Genomic DNA, 25,709 nt, shown 5'->3' on the forward strand with positions numbered 1-25,709 from the left:
AGCCGTGTCGGAAGCGGGTAAAGATCACCGCTGGTAACATCTCTGCGTTCCTTTGCTTGGCATCACACGGCACCCGAAAACAGAGCCGGGGTCCCGCTGCGCTACCGAAGACACTGCGGGGCTGCCCTCACGGCCGCGCTCCATCAGGCGGCTGCTCCCTGAGCAGAGCCAGGGTGGCAGGGCCAGGATGAGGGACAAGCAGACCTGGGGTCAAAAGGCTGCAGGTGCTGCCACAGCAGGGCTTGCAGGAGCTCAAAGCCACTAATTAAGGCTTATTAGAACCACTGGTCTGATCACAAAGCAAAATTGCTGCTGTTTTGCAGAGGAAAGGGGTAACTGCTTCCACCTAGGGCACTACCTGGAGCTGGGCTACAGGTGCAGCCCGTAATTCACCCGCAGAGCACACACGCTGGTTCTGAGGAGCAGCAGCAAAGTGTAGCATGATGTTTATTGAAGGTATTGATTCACACATTATATTAGGAACACATGACCACTTTAGGAAAGGTTTTCAGAAATACAAATATATTAAGTCATGTCAGACGTAAACCACCATCTGGTCCACTTTTGTACATGCTAGATGAATTTTTTTCTTAGATTTGTCCATAGGTATGGTTAGTAGCCCTCTTTCTTTTGGCAGACTATTCTTTACAGATTGACCTGGCCCAGCACTAGCATTTGAAAACAGAAATCATACAGCGAAGTTTAGAAAAAATAAAAGGAAAAAAAAAAGACATGTGAAACTCCTCTCCTAAAGCTCTGTTTGAGTCTGGCAAGCTAAGCTGGAAGCTGATCTTATCCTTATGGCCAAAAGTAGAATACACTGGAAGCCTCCTCCAAGAAGAGAAAATTTACAGCTTTTATTTGGTGTTACAGATAACCAGAGTATGCTTTAATAGTCACTGTATGGACCAAAAGAGATATACAATTAATGTGAACATACTATATTATTGAACTAATATTACCACAGAAATTAAAAAAACTTTACCGGACCAAAAGACTGCTTTGATCTGGTAATCTCAAGAGGGTTTTTTTATTTGTTTACAAATATTCTTGTTACATATTCTGCAATTCTAGAGCTGAGGCACTACAGCACAGGCATCAAAAATCTCAACCAAATTCCCAGTTTTTATATATCCTATGACTAAAACTTCTTAAAAAATAATTTCCATACAACTTCAATCTCAAATCTCTTAAGTCTCTTAAATTTGTCTTAAATTGCTGGATATCAAAAAACACTAACATACTTTTTCCTGAGGATAATTAGCCCCCAAATTATTTTTAAAGTATACCTGAAATACATTGATAATTTACAAACACGCTTCAGGGTTAAATGATTCATAAGTACACGAGTCTTTGGTAAATAATAACTACTCTGTTCTTTACTCAAATAAAAAACTTAATTATATTTAAATCTAGAGTAACTGATTTCTTTAATAATTATTTCTCTAATGAATAAGGCTCACATGGCACAATGCTTGGTGGGATGAATGGCTGTATGTATCAAAACCCAAACGATGTTTTCAGGCTACAAATCCTGTAAATACTAGGTTCCTGCTCTGGCTCATTTTGGGTTTGTGCTGTTCAGCCAGCCTCAGGAATCTAGATCTGAATGAGAGCTTTCTAGTGAATTAGATTTCCAGCATTTAAAGGTGTCAGCAATCTAGAAAATACTGTCCATTGCAAAGATACATTCTACAGCAGGTACTGGATTGCATGCTAAAAACTACAACAAACCAATTAGTTTAAGTTTTAAATAATATATTACAGCTGCAGTATTTCCTAAAAATGTCTGCTTTACCACTTAGGCAGTGTAACAGAGAAACTATGCACTATGCATGCGTGTGGAGCTGAGGATGACTGCTTGCTCCCAAAGGAAACCTAAAGGCACAGGATACAGGTAATGTGAATGAAAACCTGGAAACAAACATTGGCTTCCATTTTATTACGAGAATCCAATTAGGAAGTGAATGCTAAACTGATATTTTATTGTTTGTGTACTAGATGCCTTAGCTTTGGCTAAAAGATACTAAATCATGTCCTTTAAGAAAAATAGCAGTATTAAATAGATCTTGTCATTTCAGAGGAGAAATAAAAATATGTCTGCTTTTGGTTTGGCTTACAGAGTTTTGGGGTTTATTTTAAACATATCCAAGAACTGATCAGATTATTTTTGATAACTGTTACAGTTTTACTGTTCTGCAAGAGTTTTCTAATTATCTGCTTTATTAAAGGACATTTGAGACAATAAATAATATAGTTTACAATAAATAATTTTCAAGTCAAAGTATTGTACTTACAAAATAATGCAATACTGTAATAGAATCTTCAAGAACAATTCCATTTTATATTCTGCAGCAAAAATAACATTTCTAGTAGGAAGAAGTTACTTATAAACCTAGCAAGATCTACACATTCACATGTGTGTGTAAACAACTTAACAAGGTTTATTATGTTCCCAGAAAAGCTATGCTTTTACAGTAGGTTTTCAGCTAAATTTTATTATATATGATGGTAGGAAATATATAACAGTGCTTATGTTAACTCCATCACAAGTTTAAAAAAAAGAAATTAAGCGCTATTATTTACAAACAGCAACTTCCTTTTACTTCACAAGTGACTGTATCTGTGTGTGAACAGAATGTTAGGGCGAGGCGATCCAGATGGACTGTAGCTAAGTTTGGATGAGGATGGTTTCAGGATGAACAGTGAAGGTCTTGGCAATAAACCCCTAGAAAGGATATCAAAAATACAGCAAAGTTTACAGACAAAGCAACATTCAAGAGCAAAAGAACTAGTTGTTAATGTGCCAGACTTTATAATTGGCGTGTGCAGGAAACTCAGGACAGTAAATGCTATTTATGAAACACAGAGGGCAATAGGCACAAACTAACTCAGAAAAGGAATCTAAACTCTGTTGTATGAGGATCAAACATCTTTCCAGTCTTTTATGTTTCAAGCCATTAAATAAATAAACAATGGAATCCAGTGTAAACAACAGAATCCTGTTTAATTTAAACTGGGCAAAAAACCATCTTATAAAAAGTTGGATCGTAAAAAAAAATTATTAGACACCAAAAAAATATTTCCATCTCTAATGTTCTAAGAATAGACATGTTATCACTACTGTAGTAAAAGAAGAAACGATCCTACAATCTAGTAATTCAATTCACATCAGTGATTATTTACCTTTTAAATTCAGGCAACTACATAGCTTGTATTTAATCTAAAAATACAAACAGCAGTTTATCGTATGCCTAATATTAATCCTTAAATATTTTCATGCTGTAATTAACTAAAAGTTAATTGTAGAAGTCAATAAAGTGTGCAAAAATAACATCCATACTAAATCAGAATTTCACAATGAATTATGTCAGTGTTAGGATGGACTAACTCAACACATTGTATAAATTATTGCTTAAAAATTGTTGTGAAATTCTAGTGAATCATACTGATTAATTACAAACAAGTTAAAAGACCAGTCAGACTGATCTCATGGATAGAAACAGCAGCACTGTAGCAAGAGGAACAATCTATATAAGAAAGTGTACACGTGTACTTTGTTTAAGCTTGAGAAAAACCTTATCACCAATATATTTTTTAAAGAATTTGTGAAAAAATAAAGTCTGATTTGGAATGGGTTGGTGGTGAGCTCGACAGTTCACTGTGTCACCAGACCAAGCCCTGCCTTTGCTGGATGATACAGTAAAAAACTCCAGTACTTCCCAGAGAATATGCCATGTAATAGGTAAGGTCATTTAGCAAGCTGCAAGGACCTAGTGGGAGATTTTTTTTTTTTTTTTTTTTTTGTAACACAGGTTAATTTATGACTTTTTACACAGTTTGATTTTAGCTATTTTTTCTAAGAGACTTTGGTATTGTTTTTGAGCAATCCTATTGTTTCATTTACTTAGTGGATTTACAGTTAAGAGATAGAATTACAGAATTGAAAAGAAATTTGAGAAGTTATTAAAGAATTCTGTGGCAGTTTTCATTATCTTTTTATCTGTCCCTGTACAAATAAATTTTCCCAGTTAAAGCGCTATCTATTTGTAAACTGTGACAGCTTTGGTTTCACAAACTTCTGTTTCTTAAACACAATCAAAATAAAAATTTGTTTGTGCTCAGTAAAACCAAAGTTTTTCAAATTAGATTTTATAAAGTCTTGAAAAAATTGACGTCTCATACATTTATTACATTTTACTTTAATATTTTCTTGCACCACACAATTTTATGGAGAGTCAGGAAAACTATTATTAGTACTGGAGATTCATTAAAAACAGAAACCTAAGTGAAAAGTGAATTGGTATTGTGATTCTCCCACTTCTAGAAAAGTAGTTCATTACCCTTACAATTGTGGGCTGTAACAGACAAGAGAATTTATTTCCATGTGTGTCTTTCATTTCACAAATTCAGAATATCATGGTTAAGTGGCATATTGCTGTATATAGATGAAACATTTAACTGTAACTTTAATCAGAGTTGTCTTCACACTCCATTATTGATATTTAGGATATAGAGGGCTTAGACTCCTCCAGCCTATGAAGTTTATGAATAACTTCCATTCAGCATCCAAAGAAATACAGAAACTGGAGACAAGAAAGTTCTCTTGGACCATCACTTTCATTGCATTCCAAAAGCAAGCCTGTTAGTTGAGTGCATTAGAGTAATCTGATCTGCTTGAACAGCTTGTGGTTGGTCATTATGTAAAATTTTCTGCAGTATTAACTATAAAGGCAATAAACACTTTGATACTTTCTAGTCTTAGCTAATCCAAATTACTTTGCCATACTCCTGCTATAAGTCAGTAGCTGTAAATATTGAATATGATTGGTTTGTGGCTAACATACTTCTACTTTTGCTGTGATCAAACAAATTTAGTTTCTGGTTGGCTTTAAATTATGTTAAAGTGTCTTAAGATCCACATGTCAATAATGCATGGGTCCAGAGTATCAAATAACTAATCTGAACTATATCAAGTAAGCAATTAAGTAATAAAATAAGTTTAATAGATAATTTTTCAAAAATTTGTTTTTCACATAATGCTTAAATCACAAAGCCCTTCTACGAAACAATATATGCAAGATATTTCATATAAACAAAGCATTTGTAATTTCCATACACACAATAATTAAAATGGGATAGAATTTGGATCCTAAGTAATTTAAAACTGACATTTAATTCTCTATCTATGACTCTTTAATTACAAATTATTGACTGCCATAGTTGGAGCATTCTCAGTAATCCCTACACTGATAATATTATAACCCCTATTGTATCCAGTTGGGGAACTAAACCAGCCAATGGAGAATCAGGTAAGTGCCAAATAATTCTTTTACTATATGATGCTGTTTTGCAAGGTTTGAAAATATATTTATGCTCTGTAAGATGGAATAATAAAACTTTTGGTCTATAGATTTTGGAAATCAACTTTGCAAAACTGTGCAATACAGTAAATCAGATGGCACTTACCTGACCCTTGGCTGGAGCTGTGCCCCTATAGCAGCCCACTGCGAATGTGAAGCCAGAAGTATCTGACATGTTAGGATACCTCTAGGAATGCAAATCTGGAAACACTGACTTTGAGGGATCTGAGAAGGGGAAGAAAGGAGATTTTCAGTTCATTTTGTGGAAAGCCTTTGCTGCAGCTAATTAGGCAGTAGGCAATCAGGAGTTTAATAAGTGTACAAGATGTACACAAGTTTACAGAAGTTTAATAAGACGTACAAGGTGTGTATGTCCAGTTTTCTTTTAGCAGCCCTTCATGTCTGAGGTAGTGAGATTAGAATGACTGAAAGTCAGGATCAAGGGAAATGTTGGGGAGTTTGGTGGGGTTTTTTCTTAAATACAGAGGGAACCAGACTTAGAGAAAAGTTTAGTGGTAGCAACATGGAATAAAACCCGTTCCAGTACTATCCTTTATATGTATAACTTAGGAGGAAAATATTCAAATTTATACCTTGTATCATCCCAGTGGTGGCTCATCCCTGTTGGGGATCCTCTTGAATCTGATGAATGTTTGTAAACTACCAGCAGGCAGTGTTTACAAAGCTGTACTATTCGCTGGCAACACTGGAGCTGCTCCGGAGTCAGCGCCTCTGAGCCTTTACTGAATATGGTTTCCCAAGAGCTCCTATTATGGAAAAAGAAACAAATTCATGGTCTCTGTCACAAATTGCAATCTAAGAGCTTTATTGCTTTATATCAGATTTAACAACAGAGGAATAAGGGAAAAAACACAACCTTGCAGGAAAGGTACAGGAAAGGTTTATACTATTTAACACAAATACTGGCAGATGCTGAGTCCAAAACACAAAGTGAGAAGTTAATCTTTGTATGGAAAATGTCCACTGCCATTTTTCATTTTGTTTGTTCCCTGAAATGTTTACAGAGCCATTACTTAGGTTTAGCACGTAAAGAGTTACGGTCACAAAATTGTATATTTGTCTTACAACAGGAATACCACAAAACACTTAATCTTTTTAACAGGCTAGCACCTGAATGAAATTATGATATTAAAGGAATTAATAAAAAATGTATTAATAAAAGTAATAAATAATTTCTAAATGTCCACACAGCATAATACTTTAATTTTAAGTACATGATACCAAGAAACAAGTATGAAATTAATTTACAGGAAATTAATATGTGTTCCACTTCGTTATCCAAAAAATCAAATGAAGTGAGTCTCTCAGTTTAGTCATTTGAATACTGCTTATTATTTCCTCTGGTCACATGGGTTGGCTACCTACACTTAAGTGCAACTTGCAGAGTACATCTATAGAAAAATTCCTTTTGTTTTCTTAAGAAGTCATTTTTCTTTGAGAAAAAAAAAGTCACCAAGGCCTACCACATCCATATAAATCAGGTATGTTTCAGTGCAGAAGACTACAATAAATAGTTCTCTGCATACATCTCAGCATTCTTGTTTGTGCAAAATTCCAAATTATGCATCATTCAGTCTGTTTTAAAAGGCATCGTGGTGCTTGTGAAGCCATTTTTTGGACAAAATTATTATCCAGTAGGACAGATGGTTTGCAAGCTTGAGCTTTTTTGTTTGTGTATGAAAGAAGCACTTCACAGAATGAGGAAAATTTGCTGCATCTGGCTTCAACATAGCATCCAGGCCAATTTAGCCTTGCCCACGGAGAGCAGCAGTAGATTTCACAATGCCCGTGTAGAAAGTTCGTCCTTCAAATAACATCATAGAACCAGCAAGCTCACTCCTGCCTAGTAAGATTTTTTTCAGCTAAGCTGCATTTCACTGTGAGGGTGGTGAGACACTGGCACAGGTTTCCCAGGGAGGCTGTGGATGCCCCAACCCTGACAGTGTTCAAAGCCAGGTTGGAAAAGGCCTTGAGCAACCTGGTCTAGTGGGAGGTGTCCCTGTCCATGGCTGAGGGGCTGGGACTAGATAATTTTAAAGGTCCGTTCCAACCCCTTAACATTGTATGAGTCAATGATTCTATGATTAGGATGGAATTAAAACCATTAATGAGTTGTGTGTATAGCTAAATGATTTGTCATCCTGGCTCCTCTGTCTAGATGGTATGTTCCAGCTGAAAAACATTCAGTCCTACAGAATTTTCATTGCCAACATAAATTTCAAAGATGCAAGCATTTGTCTGTAATTATTATTCATACAATTGTTTAAGTATTGTTTGTATACATCAAAACTTTAGTTTCACAAACTGAATAATCATAGAATCATTTAGGTTGGAAATGACCTCTTAAGATCATTGAGTCATAGTACTACTTTTCTTTAATATATTTTTTCTCAATTGTTTTCTGTCTGAGAACAGTCCACATGTATTTTTATACAGAAATTAATCTATTGTCTTCAGTCTTTCCTCATGAAGTCATGTTGGTAGAAAGTAGCAAGATGACAGCCCAAGTATTACATTCCTTCAACAGATTCACATAGCTACACATAATTATATTATAATTCACTCCATTCACTCAGAAATCCTGTAGAAGAAACTTTCCTGATAAATTCCTTAGGTTCTGGACTTTGTGTTACATTTCTACAGTTAAGTGGCATTTTTTCAGTGACAAATAATATATGGCCTGCTGCAACTGTATGAACTATGAACTAGTACTAAATAGTTACCCTCATAACAAAAGTTGAGATTTGGAAACAGACACATGAATTTTAATGAGTTTTCATATAAATGTGCCTGTGCAACTTCCTCCATGTGTTAGACAGATTCAGTTCATTCTCCATTATACTGCAATCAACAGGGATCAGAATTGTTTCCCAAATTTAATTGGTTATGCTGTAACTTTAGCTTCCATACATTAATAAGAAATCACAGACTCCTCACCAGATACAAAAAAGAGTAGTATACTGGATTGTGCAATGTGGTCAATCATGTGTTATTCTTTTTATAATTATCTGAAGTCAACTGGTTCTTCTAGTTTTCATCTATTGGTTTTAATTGTTTATTATACAGTAAAAAAAATGAACCTTTATGAAATCCTTTACATCACCTTTTTTTTCACAGAGATTTTATTTGTTCCTTCTTTTCATTAAAATAGCACATACCTAGCAGAGATCCAACCAGCGAGAGGAAACCTTAAGGCCATCAGCTCCACTCTTCTCCCAATATATCCATCTTATGAATAGTGAACACACTACACTCCTTAATGTGTTTTCATATAGTAATGTTTCTGAATCAGCACATTAATACCTCTTTCCCAACATGTTTCTCCAAATTCTACACACATCCTATGTGTATTCCAGTCTGGTCTTTAAAATGATACAATGAACTCTTGGGGAAGAGTGATGAAAAGTTGAACTCTGCCACAGAGCTACTGCCATGAGTTCTCAGTCGTGTGTTACGGGGCAAGAAGGATGCTTGTAACTGAATAAGCAACATACTGGCAAGGTGCAAACAGCCTTTTTGTTTCCTTCCATGAATTCTGTATTATCTGTAACAAGTGTTTTACACGCACAGTGATCGTTATACATACTGGATATTTATATATTCTACAGTATTTTTAGAATCTTTTATGTAACAGCTCCTCTTACAAGAAACTGGATCTTTGTCAAAGAATAACTCCACTTATAATACTTTATGACAACAAAAGAATTGAGCTTGTACTCAAGACTTTACACACCTCTGCTAGCATGAAGGAAAGAAAAAAATTGTAAAGAATCCTAACAGCTTCCACAACAACAAGCCTTCAGCAATGAGATGATGATAAAAGACCTGTTGATCTTTTGGATCCCTCAGATCCCTCTTCTTCTTGTTACCCATTTTCTTGGGAAACAATTAACAAGGGTAATGTGCAAGTTGTCCACATATGATAAATGACTATATGTGAATAACATATTGACTTGATTCCTTGTACATACAATATCCAGCGGCATATTAATTGTTGTAGTTCATTTTCAATACATTTCTTAGAACAACTTATGCAAGCTAACAACCACCCTCCCATTCTTTATACATTTTATGTACTAACAGAGAAAATGTTCTTTTTTGTATGCAATATATTTATTATTTAAAATTTTGTATTCTTATTTTATTACTAAATTGGTGGGTGGGAGGAATTGTTTAATACCCTTGATATGATCCCCCAAATCTATATTTCTACCAATGCCTTTGATTTCAGGAATGCAGATTCTGAAGTATAGGTTATTGAATTTGTTTATATGTCCAGATCTTTTCTTCCCTGTAAAAAACTTCTATTTGCTACCCAAACCAAAAACACCTGCTTACATGGACATTTAATATTCTGCATATACTTAACTTTCTACCAGTATGGGAAACAGTGAATGTAATTTGAACTGTTTATTAGTAAATCACAGGAGTTATATTGCATCTGGCATGAGATGTCAGCTGCACTTGTGACTGAACTCTCCTTGTGAGTCTGGAGCACAAATAGATACTGTGATTTCTCTTGATGGCAAGTCCATGTTTGACACAGTGGTCTGGCTTAAAAATCATGCACCATCCAGCAAAAGAGTTGACTTAAGGCTAAAATATTTTGAATATTATATTTTTTACTTAGATTATTAAATTTGTAAATACATTACTAAATGTTTGATTCCATTTCTGAAAAGGTTGGCCTCGATTGCTAGATTTAATTCTACTATATATCTTAAGGTGCTTTTAAAGCAAGTTCAATGTATTACATCATTTTTGTGAACGAAAATGAGCAACAAACTATGGAAGCATTGATTGTAATTGTGAAGTTATGAAGAAGAAGAACAGAAAAATGGGCTTACCCTGAATTACAGAAACAGTTCCACAGGCCTTGACCGTGGCTCCAAAGTAAGCGATTAAACAGACGGTTAAAAAGACGGTAGAGATGTAGATTTTCAATGTCTGGAGCTTTCCAGACGTGCTGTAGAACTGCACGGACACTTGTCCTGACTATATCCAAAACCTGGGAAAGAGCATTCCAAGTAAATCAAAGACATTTTGCAAAACCAAAACCCAACTGACGGCTGATGCCCAGCATGCATACAGACAGCTATCCCTGGACATATGACTGCATACCTGTACATTCCTACAGAGGTCTGGGGTTCATTTCTGTGCAGGCATCAGCTAACTTTTATTATATGTTCTTTGTGTTAGTAACATTTTGCAAAACCAAATCAAATTATTTTATTTCTATTACTGAAAAGTTTATTTCTGTTTTTTCAGTCTGTTCAATACTAGCTTGTTTAAATGACAAAAAGGTTAAAAAGAAACAAAATTGACACAATTAAAGACTAGAAGAAACTTAATTAACCCAAGCACTGTATGTCTTCTTTTCCCACTCCCTTGTAAAATACCATCTATTTTATAAAGAACTAAAATGTCCTGGAAAACTACAAGATGCCTTTGGTTTAATGTCTGTTTAAGCTCTGTGTTACCCTGTATCAAACCATATTAGTGTACCTGGCAAGAGACAGTGGTGAAATCAGTAAGAAAATAATCAGCAAGATATTTAAAATACAAACATTTATCGGCACACCACGGATTTATTACATATGGACTACATTTAAATGCAAGAGCATAAAGGCTGAGCTGCATTCAGCATAGTGCTAGACAGCTGCACATCCAACTTACCAGAGTCCTGGATACACCTTTCCACATCCCACTGAACTGGGGCAAGGAAGGAAGGTGGGATTCATCGTGCCTGCTTTTAAATACCTGGACATTCTCTTAACTGAGTCCTCTGTGTTCCCTTCATAATCCCTGGAGAGAATCAGACTCCAGAGTGTCTTGGATTCTGTCTATTTAGATACTATCAATAAGTCTGGGAATATTTTTGTGACCAAAGTAGTATTTAGACCACATATTGACACTCTGAACAGTGTAAAATCTGTCCTATAAAAAAACCTATGGTGCATGTAAACTGTCAACAAAAAAGCCAGTACAGCATTTTCCAAAAAAACAATGACACTCAAGTGGGTGGTAAACAGATGGAGATATTTGCTAATTTGGTATAAGATTTTATAAATTAGAAGGTACAACGCTTTTCCTGGAAACTTTCAGATATGTAAGACAAACCGATTCACATTGTGAATCATGGTTCTCAAAAGGTGAAAGAGATTTAGTAGAACAGTAAATTATGGAAGAATGGTGTGGAATTGCAACTTTTAGATCCTACATAACAAACTGTTGTTTATAAATTGTCTGACAATGAAGGAAACAAAGCTTAAATATACAAAATGCTTGCAATTGCACAAGGAAGCTGTTTAGTACGCCTAATGGGCGGAAAATCTATAGATACCTAATAATGAGAGCCTTGATGAAATATGATTTTTCCCATGTTATTTATACTCTTTTCGAGGACCTGGGATTAGTCTGCATACACAGGTCTTGCAGTAATTCCATGTACATAATAGCCCAAAGTGAATACAATACTGTCCTCTCTGTTGGGAATCATTATGAATGCAGGTGTCTAAGGCACTAAAACTCACACCCATGGCCTACTCCTCCCAAAGAGTGAGAAAGAAGGAGTAAGATATTAAAATCTAAGGGTGCTGATCTTTTTTAGTGACAGCAGGAGCTAAGCCCACGTTTTGGACTGTCCCATGCCTGTGGGACAGGCTCAGACTTTCAGACACCTCCTTAGCAGCATCAGCCTTCATGCTTCCCAAGCCCTTTTCCTTGTGTCTCACTTGCCCAAGGCATTCCCACACACATGGCTGGTATCTATGGCCAAACACACATCTGAAACAACTCTGTCCCTAAAGCACATATGAATCATCCCTACATTTCTTTGCAATGTTACACTGACAAATAGTATCTCCCCATGTAAAAAAGAACAATACCACCCTGTATAGATTCTCTCACTAGTCGAAAAGACACAAGCTAAAAACAACTATGCCAATGTAGAGCTTTCCTTTTACTGTAACACCTGGAGTTAAAAAAACTAAGAACTGAACATCTTAGAGCAAGCCACAGACTGCCAAGTACTCTGGAAAAAAAAAATCTTTCTTGCTGTTTTTACTGTGCTGATATTGCCAATATGCCAGAGCAGGAAATGTGCTGGTTAATTGTCCTTAATGTGCAAACATGGCAAAAAAAAAAAAAATCACCCATTTAAGAAAAGAGACAAGACATTGCACAAGGGCTGGAACTTCATGAAACCTACATCTTCATTTTTTTAAGGTTATTTCCCTAGCTTGCTTTCATTTTTCTCTTTAATTTACATCATTTACTTTAACAAAACAAATGATCTAGGTATAACAGAACAAGACGTTATGAAAGGGCATATTCAAAACCCTCTGGTAACCATCAAGAAAACACTATTAAAGAAATTATGTAAAGTGATGCAACATGAAGCAGTCCTCCCATACCAAAATCTCTTTTTATTGAAAGTCTTAGAGTAGAGGTTAAATTTCTTTTTAACATGAATTGATTTAATTGGTTTACTCTCAGCTTAATTCTGAATGCCTCCTGTACCCATGTTGTAATGCCACAACATTATACACTAAGAATATAAGTGTAAGTTTAATTTTTCTATATCGTGTTGAATTGTTAAGCAAATACAGCTGTCAGGTATGAACACTGTGCAATCTAGTACATTGCCCAGGTATTTTCTTGTGTCTTAGAATTTCCCAGTAAGTAAGAGTGAAGGGGACTGAGATTCTGTTTTGTATTTCACAAAGTTGCAAAAGGTACCTTTGAGACAGATTTCTTACTTGCATAAATATTCTCCACCTTGCTCATTTCTCCTTCACCCACCTCATTGGAATATAAAACATACTTCTTTCAAATCAACAAAAGACATTTGGCAGTCCTCAGCTGCAATGTCATTGTCAAAGTTAATCCGTTTTTATAAACTACCCTTCTAAGAATAACTATCTGATTGCTTGAAGGGATTGAGGTTAAAAGCAGTTTAAAAAAGAGGCAAATCATTTCCAGTGCAAGTAAAGATGAAGGGCTCACTAGTGCTTCAGGAATTATAAGTCTCCTAAAGTTGTAAAAGATGTCCTCACAAGAAGAGCAAAAAGTCCACATTTCTGATTGTGCAGTTTTCGCAAGTAACAACCTGGCACATCAATCTCTGTCATCCTGACTTTGTACACGTGCCCTTGGTTTAACATGACTGCCAGTCAAATAAAGGGCAGAACCACCCTCTATTGGAGATTTTCTGAAATAATGCTTAAAGGAGAAAATTCTTTGCTTGGTAGGTCCATTTTTTATTCAGCATGATCTATTCTAACACTGTGGGTCAAATACTCCAACAGCCAAGTGCAGTATCACTACCTCTAATGGAGTTTTAATATGCCTGGTCTGAAACTGCTGACTGGTGTAGCCCTTATCAATCAAATCTGCCAAGTGAATACCCTTCTAAGAACATTAGCTAGAACTTAGGCTAATCATTTTTTTGTTTGCATTTTTTTTAGAAGACTAATCTTTTGAGAAATTGATTTTTAAATTATAATCCAGAAAAATCATGCTTCTCCAAATATAGAGCAACATAATTGAAGTCCTTTAATTGAATTAATGCATATCTATGTTACTACCAATAGCCTTGTGTTTTGGCATCTCAAGTCACTCCCAGCTACTGCTAAACACCAATAGAAACACTGCTATGCATCTACTTTAGATGACCTTCTGAAAATGAAATATGTCACTTACTTTTCGTTGCTTGGCTGAATCCAGTTTTACCAACCAATAGGACGACACTTTTGTTTTATGATACTTCCAATTATCCATAATCTGTGGTCATTGTAAAACACAAGATAAAAATTACACATGAAAACAACTGAAAGTTGGTCTTTTATTCATGAGCACTCCTAACCCTTAAAAATGTGAGCCTCTTAAAGACTGCTGTGAGAAGTTTTCTCTAAAAGAAATTGCAAAATATTTGCAAATTTATGTGGGGCAACATTTGCGAAGATCTGTGTGATGCTTCAGTTTAATACCACCCTCTTTTCAACCTGATTCTGACAATCTTACACTACAAAGCAGTTAGAAAGTTGTCTTGACTGACTCAGCTCAGATTTTTTGAGAGTAGTAAGTTCAAGAACACCGAACTGCTGATCTATTTAAACAGTGAGGGGTTTTGCTGTGAATGGGACATTGGACATACCTGGAAGTCATCCTTTCTATAAATAATCACATATGAACTGCAACACTCTCCTTTCACAAAATCTAAGCTCTACCAAAATAGCTCAAGCTGCAAACATACATTTTTATTCTCTTTTGGTTTTTTTATCTTTCTACTCTACTCCAGACCTTCGACAAGTTCTGTCTCGCCAGCACTTGTTTTCCTCTGTGATGAACTCTCTCCCATCAGGAACTGGTTATGGCCAGATGAATTCTACAAGAGCTCTGCCCCAGGAAGGTGCAGGGCTGCCCAGGCTGGCGCTGGGTGAGGAAGCAGCGCCAGATGAGCGCTCGCAGCCGGCTCGCGCAGAACCAACCGCGCACTCGGGCATCAGGGACAGCGTCTCATGGAGCGTTCCAGCTCTGCTGCTGAGAAACCCAACCTGCTGGCTGTGAGTACTATCTTCCACCAGCACCAAATCAACCATCACTACAGAAGAATTCCTTCCCACTTCAATGTAGCTGCAGAGATTGCTAGAAACATAATCAACATTCTGGAAGCTCACAGAGCTCGGGACATTTCCGGCCAGATAATAAATCAGATGAATTTTAACACATCAAGGACTGTGCTCACTACATCAGAGTACAGGTGTTAGTTTGAATCCTTTCATTTTCCTTCCAAAATGAGAAGAGAACATCCATCTTTATTTTTTTCTTTTCCATCCTGTTAGCTTCTTTGCATTAAATAATTACAAGATATTTAGACACCATGAAATTTCTGCTTATATATCAAGTATTGGGATTGAATTGACCTTTATTTTGGCATTGTTTCACACGTCTTTGATACCAAACTACAAGGCTCAGGACAACATTAGATGTGAGAAAGGCGAATCTGGTAGACTACAAGAGCCAAAAAGCACGTGACTGGTGTTCCTTATGACCCTCAAACCCCCTCTCCGTCTGCAGCATACCGTTCTGAGTTCTCTAGTATGCCTGCTTGAGAGCAAGTTAAACAGGTCAGGGTCTGTTTTAACAATCTCAGATGAAATATGAATTGTAACATTCTTCTTGGCTTAGTTAAAAGTTTGAAGTCTCTCTGCAATGAAAAACTGAATTTTCCTAACCCTCCTGATTATTTCTCACATATTTTATAAGGACTCAGGAATGTTTTCAGTGCTGCTCTTATAAGGTCAGAAAGGATGCAAAGCTCCAAGCTTTCAAATTCTTTTGAGTTATCCTGAGTTCTGGAAGTTTAAAGGCCACAGGAGCTAATGAATCATAGATTGAACTTTCTACTTTCCTTCATTTCAGTAGCCTAAACAGTGTCTAGCCTGTTCTTCTTTCTTATTTATAGATACTTACATCTTCTATAATTAATTCAGATTCTTCATTTGTTTTTCCTGGGAACCTTACTTTCAAGTCATTGATACGGAGAAGAGTCTCTTTTGTCAAAGCAACTTCTTGCTCTTTTGTTTTCTGTTGCAGCAAAGACTCACTCTAAAAGCCAACACAAAGCAGAGGAAATATTTTAAGCGTGCCATTAAATCACATTACAAAGATGTTTGCTTGACAAAAAAAAATTCTAGAGTGACATAAAATATATTATTAAAGTGCATAGACATATTATCTAATACAGAACTAATATATATCACATACATTAATGCATCACCATTACTGAGAGTTGTCAAGAAATCCAAGAAAAACAGTTAAAATGTTTGTTTGCTTAAAACAGAATAAACAAACATATATTCCATATTTATGGTGCCACAATTTAAAGCATACATTTGAAACTGAGATAACATACTTTGAATTTAAATTCAACATAATAAAAAATAATATTAGTCATAAAAAGCATCCTTTCAGTTTGTCACTTCAACAATTTAACATAAACAGGCAATATATCACAGGGCCCACATTTCAGGAGGCATTAAAAAGGCCACTTTTCTCCTGCTTTAGTCAGTAAGGGGTCTGACACGGCCTCCAGTTGCCCAGAGTTTTGTTTCAAGTATCAATGGTTTTTACACCAACACTGATCTGAACCCCTGCAGGGTCAGCAGAAGTCCATCTCTGGAGGATTTGGGGGTCTGCTTTAAAACATGACACACTAGTTAGAAGTGTTTCTGATCCTTGTCCATTACTTTCACATACTTTTGCATTTTCACATTTGCAAGACCAAGTTAGTCTAATTTTAGCATTTTTCAAGAGTGAAATTGAAAATTTTTAGGCGCTTCTAATCTTTGTATTCTGTATCAACTACAGTACTTAAGGATATTTTTAATTAAGTGAGTGAGATTTTCAAGCACAAAAAAAATACTCTGGTATTTCATACATGTTAATGTGGCTGAAATAAGATAGCAAATATTTTGAAATCCACTTATGCTTATAAATCCTATAAGAATTTGTCTGTAATTCCCAACTGTAAATGATTTATTTTAAATTTTGTTTCCCTACGTTTAGAACATTTGGATCTCAGCAGACTCCAAAAATGGCAGTGTACTGCTCTTTTCTTGCCCAAAGGATAAACTAACACTTTATCATGCACAAATCATTTCTTCTTAGTAAGTCACAGTTTATCAATTTTAATGTTATTCTAGCAGTAATATATAATATATTATTCTTAGTTGCAAAAATAATTATGAACAGAGTTCCATTCAGAATACAGTGCTAAATTATATGTAATTCTTATCCATTCTGTAAGTAATTTTATTCACATCATTTTTAGGAAGCATGACCTAAGCTCTATCACCCAAAGTAATTGTTCTGCACATCAAGATCAAGATCATTTCTGTGGAGGAGCTTTCTCAATGAAAAAAGAGAGTATGCTTCCTAACTAATGTTAATTTAAACGAGTAGCCCATTTTTAACATCAGATGGTAAAAGACTGCTTTTAATCTTTCAGTAATTTGTATTTGATATAAAGTTAATATGAATAGAAAAATCCATATTAGCACTGTCTCATTAAACTCTCAGGGTACATGATAAAAGGGTACTTTTTAAACTTGAGATAGCTAATGCAATAAAAAATACCTTTAACACGTTGTTGTGAAGACACAATCTTAATGCCTTTCCAATTCTATTAGCTGACTTTAAAGATGGAAAACCATGTTAAGGAGTATTTCACAAGATGTCAGCACACAATTTTAAAAGGACCCTTTTTCATCATTTAGACAAACCCTCACAGGCAAAACAGACAATGAGAGTTCTATCAGATAAAAATGATGGTTAGAGATAGTAAATATTATGAAGTAAGTTAATTAGCATTACAAAAGGATTGCTCACAATCAAAGCCCACCACAATACAGAGGGGCAGCAAATAAGGGTTAAAAGTGCCAATTTGTTTTGCCCCATCTCCGCACAAATTATTTGGGTGATGAAATACATAGGTCAGGCATCAAAGCATGAATGGAAATGCTCTGGCACCAGCAGGCAAGGCAGTCCTGAGTGAGGCTGGGGATCGATCCCTGCAAACACTGCCTAGGGATACGTGAATATGGGCTCCATCACCCCAACACAAAAGAAGAAATGCCTGGACTGTGAAGGAGATACCAAAGAGGATGACAATCTGCTAACAAAATGAAAAAATATACATGGTCCAGAAGTACATTGTGAAAAGTATAACAAACCACAAATATTCTAAACAATGAAAAGTGTTTAATCTGATCTATTATTATTTGGGCCAGTCGCTTGTCTGTCTCAAGGAGAGGATTCAAATGAAAAATACTTTATCTAATTTTTTAAAAAAGAGAATGGCTTCTGAGTCAGTTACTTCAGTGGCAAATCCCGAAGACCACAAGCACTGTATAAATTTTCAGCTGTTTACTTTGGAAGTAGAGCTCTACTGCAGTGGTATAGCATATGCAAAAGAGGTCCAGTAGGTTGAAAATTAATCTCACCATCTTCTACAATGGACAACCATACAAAAACTTACTAATTTTTTATTCTGGCACAATGTATTTACCCTTGGACTATAACCGGGTTTGAAATCTGGATGTATTTTTGTTACTGTAAAAATTTTGAAGGTTGGTACAGCCTAACTTCAGAACCAGGAGCCCCCAAACAAATCACAGAACATTTTTAAGAGAGGTAATGATCCTTTCTATCTTCAAAAGGTGGTTTAGGAGTGAAGGGTTCCCATTCACAAGGTGAAAGTTTCCCATTCTCTTAAGAAACCTATTTCTACAAAATGTAACATCTGTATTGCTGCACCAGAACACTGAGACATCACAGCTGGCACTCATCCCATTTCACACACAGGTCTTAATATGTTCGAGTGTCTGTCAAAACAATCTTGACTACAGTACCTCAAGTTTTCTGAAGTTGCAAAAATTACTAGTGTATTTACTGAGTTTTAGAGAAGAATGGAACATATTTTGAATGCAACCACTGTGTTAACTCACCCCTGAAGAGTTCATAGGTCCCGAGGTGGCTGTCTGAGGGAATCTGGCTGAAGATGGGCTCCGACTCAAAGAGTGAGACCTGTTCACAGAGGCTGTTCGCTGCATTTGGAGAGATGCTTTGGCTGAAAAGGGGCGCTGCTCAGCTCCCTGGGACTGCATAGTGAGGATCGATATGGAACGAGGGCAGCTCACAGAACGCCTTATTGGGCCTGTGGATGGTGTGGGGGACGAATATGATGGAGACTTTACATTTTTATTTGAAGGTTTGCAGTTCATTCTACCTGCAGAAAGATCAAATGAATGATGTTATTATTTTCTTAATACTCATTTTTCAGTCTTTGTAACTAACAACCCATATGATCAATGTGTGCACAGATGTTGTACTACAACGTGTGTTGATTAACAACAATCTATGTAGAAGTCAGTCGTGTCAGATCCCCTAATAATACAGAATTTACATACTTATAGGAACATTTATTTCTTCCTAATACCCACCTTTAACCAGACTCCAATCCACTATAACATGCATAAGATTTATGAGAGGGCATGTGATCTTTAGGTCAAAATGTTTGTGACTTCTGTGTGTGGTTTCCTGACTATCAAGGTATGGAAACAGGAGAGAAAATTTGCTCAATGGAGCCCATATTTGCAGATTCAGTATCTCTGATTTGTTAAGGCATAGTTACACCATTTTTTAACTCAGTTTTCAGCTAAATAAATGCTGCTATGAAAAATGAAATTTTAGAAGCAGCATTATACATATGCAACTACATTATAAAATTCTTTGAGACAATATACCAATAAAACAAAAAATAACATGGCACAGTATTAACTTCAAAAACATTTTAAAGAAACTGAAACAGTTTCTTTAAACCAGCAATCCAGTGTTTAACCCTGAGATACAAAGGTGACACATTCTAACAGACTGAGGAATTTAATATTCATTGTCAATGTCAGACTTCCGTGGAAAAGTGATCATTTAACTTACCTGATCGTTCCAAAGATTTGTATTTATTTTCTTCAACATCATATGAAACTTTTTTCTCTTTTTTTTCATTGTGATCTTCCTTTTCAGTTTCTTCTCCCGATTCTGACACACTGCTGTCACTATCACAGCTACTGTCACTGCTGTGGTTCTTAGGTTTCCTTAAGGAATGTGCACTTTCTGGCATTGAACACAAGGGCTAAAAAAAAAATCAAAAAACACCCAAGAAATTTAATTGAATCCCAAAGAAACAGCAGGCTATCACACTAGATCCCTGATTCAGGCAGGTTCAGGCAGTATTTGCACTGCTACAAACCTTCCCAAATTAGTTGGAAGTTTGTCCTAAATTTTAGAATAATTGCTTAAATATTTCACTGGAATTACAGTGGAATTAATTTAATCTTTGTCACATGAAGAGCAGCATAATATAGTAAGGGGGGGGATTATTTGAAGTATGAATTGCACTACCAACATATTGAATTATGGTTTGAAATCATAAATCAATTGATTCAGAATACCATTTACAATCAGTTCAGGTTCCTCACTGATATTTGCAATAACTGAAACTACAGCTTAACAATGATCAACATAAGTAGAAAAATACATCAGGGAACTTTGTTTTACTTTTGAAAAGAAAGTGATTAATCAACATCCTGCAGAGAGCAGAAACCAAAGAATAATATAGCAAGCTGTACTGGGGGTTCTTGGTGCCTCTTATGCACGAGATTCAGTGTCATTAGCTAATTAATCCTGTGCTATTACCAAGGATAATGAAAGACAAAAACCAAAAAGGTGGAGACAGAGAAACTGATCCAAGAAGAGAAACTACAATTGAAAATTTTTATTCTTCCATCTACCATTAGTCAGACACAAAAAATGCAGTATCTTCCATTACATCTGTTCTCCTAAGTAACCTTATGTGGTCACCTTTTTTTCCAGTACACACACTTTCTTTCCAGTAACTCTCATAAGAAGCTATGTTGATGGCCTCATCTACTGAATTGATTTCAATTAAAGATCAGATTTAAAAAAAAATAATTAAAATCATAATTTCTGGACATACTTTGAGTCAAAGTGAAAAAGAACTCTCAGGAAGAATTTAAATTTTCCTAACATCTTAGCATAATGTAATGCACCTAGATTTATTATGAGGGTAAAGGAAAAGGCCCCAAAACCTCCTGTTGCTGCAAGATACACTTTATAACTAAATAAATGCTACCTAAACTTCTATTCCAGACAAGGAAGGGAAGGGATTCCTGTCACTACCTAATAGTGTGTTTATGCCATCCCAAGCTGTTAGACCAGATAAGGAGAAGTTAGAGAAGAATACTGCATTGAGGAGAGCCCTGACAATTGTTATTACACAAAGAAAATATATAAGATTGATTTGTATCTGTCTGCCAAAGGGATAAAAGTAAGGAGCCTCAACACATACCACTTTATTAAAAATAGCTCTTCTTATCATGAAATGCTGTGTATGATGTACATATTGATCAGACATTCCTGAGGAGTTGCACAAGGTATAACAAACATTTTCAATCACAGCTCACAGGGGCTTTAAGATAGATCTTATTCCACTTATCATATACATGTTCCTCACACATTCTACAGCAAACAATATCAATTAACAAAGAAGAATAAAAAGAACGATCAAAGAAATTACAAAAGGAAATAATAACAAATAATAGCTGAATCTGGGTATAAACTGATCTCTTAAAGAGACATCTGATTGCCTAGCACATCTTGCCTAGCTCATCACCTTGATTTTAGCCTTATGCTAACACAATTTTTCTGTGATTAAACTCATCTGATCTTATACCAAAAGAATTAAAACTAAAATTAATTTCTCATTTCCTCTACAATATCTGTTATTTTAGTTCCTTAGTCCATTGCCCTGCATACGTGGGTAACCCTGACAGTGTGTAGGTGTCAGGAGCCCTCTAGAGGCTATAAATTAACTGGACCCAGAATTCCCTTCTCCATCTATGCAAAATTCAGTGATATTTTAAGTGCAGGAAATAATGCCTTCATTCTATGAGCTTCTTGATTTCTTTTTTCCTACCCAGAGTTCCTAATCATGTTCAAATAAAAATAAGGCTGAAATTCCTAGCAAGTACAGAATAATTGTTAGATGCAAAGTTTGTATTTATCTATACGTGCACTGCCCTCAACCTCTCCTATGCAGAGATATGTATGTAGAAATGTAGATGTTTACATGTTTCTGTGTGTGGAGAGCATGAGGAGGAACACACTTCTCTCTCCTAACTATTCTAGTTGTCCTGTTAGTTTTCTGAGTCCTGACTGATGGGTGTTTTTCAAGGAAGAGTGCAACCCAAGGCAGAGCATCTGACATAAGAGTACCTTCAGTCAGCAGGGCAGCCACTGAATTTAAGGGGGGCAGACTCCATGACCTTCTCAAAGAACCTTTCATGTTGGATTACATGACATGAAAAGTATCAGTCCTGTGGTTGTTTTGTTGGGTTTTTTTTCTACTAGATCCTGTATATGCAAATAGTTCTTTATTTGTAGGATTTTGTGGTTACAAGATGAGGTTTACAGCTGGATTATTTTCTTACCCGACATATTGACAGGCAATAGTACTTTCTGCTGCTTGCCTCACTCACCAAATTGCTGTACAGATATATATTTAGACATTACATATCCAATAGCAGCCTCTTTACAAAGAGGTGGCCAATTAAATGCACATGATTTGCCATATGCACCTTAACCCTCACAGGGAAGAGGAGATGCTCTTTTGGAAAAAGATACCAGGACCATCTGCATGGGCATCTGTATTTGAAAGGGAGCACATAGGACATTATACAACCAGGGAAATCTCTGCTTACATGGCTTCACTGTAGGCAAGGTTTAAATGATTGAGAAATGTATCAGTGCCACAAAAAAGATGCAGGAATAAGAATCCTGCACAGCATGAAGTGTGCACAGTGCATGGAAAACAAACAGTCTCCCTGGATAAGTTAGTTTCATTGTTTCCTGGTTTGATTTCATCAGTTTTGGGGGGGGTGGAATTTTGGTCATAAGCAATTTTTTTCTTTCTCATCTAAGTGCAAACAATATTGTCCAGTAAGGCAGCTATAAGCTACACAGTCCATTTGCCTGCTATAAAAGAAGACCAAGGCATATAGTCTTACTCATAAATTAATCAAAATTCATCTTAAAACTAATTGAGAGAAGTTTCTCAATTTGGGCTTAGTACCCTATTAATATTTAATTAAACGTTACAGTCTCCAGCCTGGGAAAGCCTTGTGAGCAAGGAGTGTAGAGGTAGAGTAGAACAAGTCAGTGTGCATTCAGGCAACCAGATAACTGCTCTCTAGGGTTTTTGGGAAAAGACAGGGCTCTGGAAAAAGGGAAAAATGTGACTGAGATGTTAAACTTGAATAACTGACCCCATGCTAAAGAACTGAAAACAAAATTTCAAGGAAAAGAATCTCTGTAAGAAAAAGGACTGAGTGTATGCTAGGGTGGACTGAGGTTTTTTTCTCTTGTTTAAATGAATCCACTGCTGTTAAAGCATGAGCTCACAAAATCCCCATATTTTAATGAGGTCCCTGCAAATCTATCTTAATACCAGATTGGGCATGTAGATCCTCTTTCCAGAATGCACGCCTGTAATAAGATGTAGCATTTTGGATTCTTGCACATATTTAAAGTACCTCTTCAAGCTCAGAACAATTGCCAGCATTCATTTTGTACAGATATCCACAGATTTGTACACCATGTCATCAGAAACATAAAACACTGTAAAAAAATTTACATGCATCCAAAAACAAATCTATCAAAGCTCAGAACAGAGATGTAGGCTCTTCTAAGCAGACTTGACCTAAAATGTTTACAGGATATAAAAAACATACTTATTCTAGTCAAGCCCAAACTATTTATCTTTACTGGCTTAGAGATATGCAGTTTATTTAAGGGAAAGACTCACATGAACTATGCACACAAGCAGAAAGCATTAAGCTAAAAATAATATACATTCACATTAAAAGCAGATTTTGGATACAAAATGCGTTCCAAGATGTACTGTACAACCCTCTTAGCAAGGGAGCAAGCTACAGATATATCAAAATCATAATTAATTCTTTGACTTTCCATACTGCCTTTTATCCCATGATCTCAAAAATCCTGATTATGGCACTAATCAATTAGAGATGAAAGCATTCTTTTGAGATCCACTATTGATATAAAATCCTTTCACACACTGAAATCAATCTCTCGTACAACAGTTGTTGCCATGCATGGCAATTCCTCCAAATGGTTTAGAGAGGGAAAGAAGGATTGCATATCCCCTTAAAAATTTAATGGGATTTCATCGGACAAATGGTAGTCATACCTCTATTTATACTCTAAAAAAATAAAAAAAGGTTAATGGCAGTCAGAGGAAAACTTCCAGCTGGATCAGCTAAACTCCCCACTTAAAGTTCTCAGAAAACCTGTCTATAGAGTGAAATAAAAAATTGGTATCTAGAAGTCAAATACCTTAGGTCCTCGCTGCCTGGTGCATTTTCCTGTTAGCTTTTCATCATCTATTTCACACTGCTCCAGAAGATCCAAAATGTCCTCCTCCTAGAAACGGGAATTTCATTACTATTCGTTCAAAGCAGGACATACCCTGTCCTTCAAAAATTCAAGCAGAAAGTGATAGAAATTTGAAATTACTCTGATTACTAATTCCTGAAATAGGACTATGAATTCCTCCACAGGAGGAAATAGAAATATTTCTTCTCATGCATGCATTTCTCCTTGCAAGCAACATGAAATTGAGGGTTAAAATCAAGTCTTAACATATATTTTTAAAAAAAGTCTGAAGAAAGGATTGAAGATTCCTGTAAAACCACTGGATGATTTCAACTACAAAGATGCAAAACTATTTCTCAGATTTCAAATTACATCATGTTAGCTGGTTATTAATACAGCTGTTTTCCTACTGTCTCAGACTAAATAAGTAGGCAAATCAGGTGACATTTTTGGATGCCTTAAATCCTTAAACTAGTGGAGCTGGTTTTAGGGTATCTCTTGTTCCAGTCCATACAAGTGGATGAATAGGCTGGGAACATTACTGGAGGAAGAAGGAGGCAATTACCAGCTCAAAAGCAGTTTCTGCCAACCTCTGGTTTGGCCAGGGGTAAGGCTGAGGATCAGGGATATGGTAAAGTAGCTTAAAGCCATCTAGCCTGTCTCCACCCTGGGTCCACTGCAATTCATCCAGATTCAAGGATCTGGCCCACAAGCTGCACAAAGAATAATAATAAGATCATGGAACATTATCAAATGCTATTTATCAGCCATCATACATGATTTTAGTGAAACTAATCCATGAGGTCATGAATTCAAAGTAACTCCTAAAGCCAGAACTCGGTGTACTTCAGTACCTTCATTCTTTTTAAGGGGTTATTCATTTCCCGCTGAAGTGAAGCTGCTCTTCCAGCCAGAAACGTCTGGAAAGCGGTGGCTAACAAACTCTCATACTTTTCAAGTAATGTCTTATCATCAGGGGGGTAAATTCGCCTGGAAAAGGAAAAAAAGAACAGCTTAAGAGAGAAGCTGAGGTATTCATCACACAAAAGTAATGTCACTCATACACAGTCTCTTTTTTAACATGTACACATCCCATCTATAATAATTATACAATATCAAATCATAAAACATATACTCTGACCATTGCTCTCTAAATCTACTTCTAATTCAGTGAATATGGTCATGTTTAAACCAGCAATTAGTCAGTCAAAAGAAATACCATGTAGGTCATTCCAGAGGTATACCAAAGCCCAGTTTTGCAGAGCTCAGAAATTTCAGTGGGTGTGAGTG

At 36.0% G+C, this 25,709-nt stretch overlaps 1 protein-coding gene across 7 annotated transcripts in view; it reads right to left on the minus strand.

Moving 5' to 3' along the window:
* Positions 1-425: 425 nt before the first annotated feature.
* TTLL7 (tubulin tyrosine ligase like 7) overlaps positions 426-25,709 on the minus strand; it is a 66,271-nt gene continuing 40,987 nt past the window's right edge. For 5 of the 7 annotated variants that reach the window (XM_059854115.1, XM_059854114.1, XM_059854110.1 and 2 more), the window contains 9 exons: positions 25,274-25,409; positions 24,381-24,467; positions 19,884-20,079; positions 18,896-19,176; positions 15,861-15,995; positions 14,088-14,168; positions 10,232-10,392; positions 5,957-6,130; positions 426-2,728 (listed from right to left, as the gene is read on the minus strand). In XM_059854115.1, coding sequence (XP_059710098.1) covers positions 2,608-2,728; positions 5,957-6,130; positions 10,232-10,392; positions 14,088-14,168; positions 15,861-15,995; positions 18,896-19,176; positions 19,884-20,079; positions 24,381-24,467; positions 25,274-25,409 — 1,372 coding nt within the window. In that variant the 3' untranslated portion in view covers positions 426-2,607. Of the gene's footprint in view, positions 2,729-5,469; positions 5,589-5,956; positions 6,131-10,231; positions 10,393-14,087; positions 14,169-15,860; positions 15,996-18,895; positions 19,177-19,883; positions 20,080-24,380; positions 24,468-25,273; positions 25,410-25,709 lie in introns of all 7 variants that reach the window. The other 2 variants (XR_009487491.1, XM_059854113.1) reach the window with 2 other exon arrangements.

This window comes from Haemorhous mexicanus, chromosome 9, assembly GCF_027477595.1.
Source record: "Haemorhous mexicanus isolate bHaeMex1 chromosome 9, bHaeMex1.pri, whole genome shotgun sequence".
Taxonomy (NCBI): Eukaryota; Metazoa; Chordata; class Aves; order Passeriformes; family Fringillidae; genus Haemorhous; species Haemorhous mexicanus.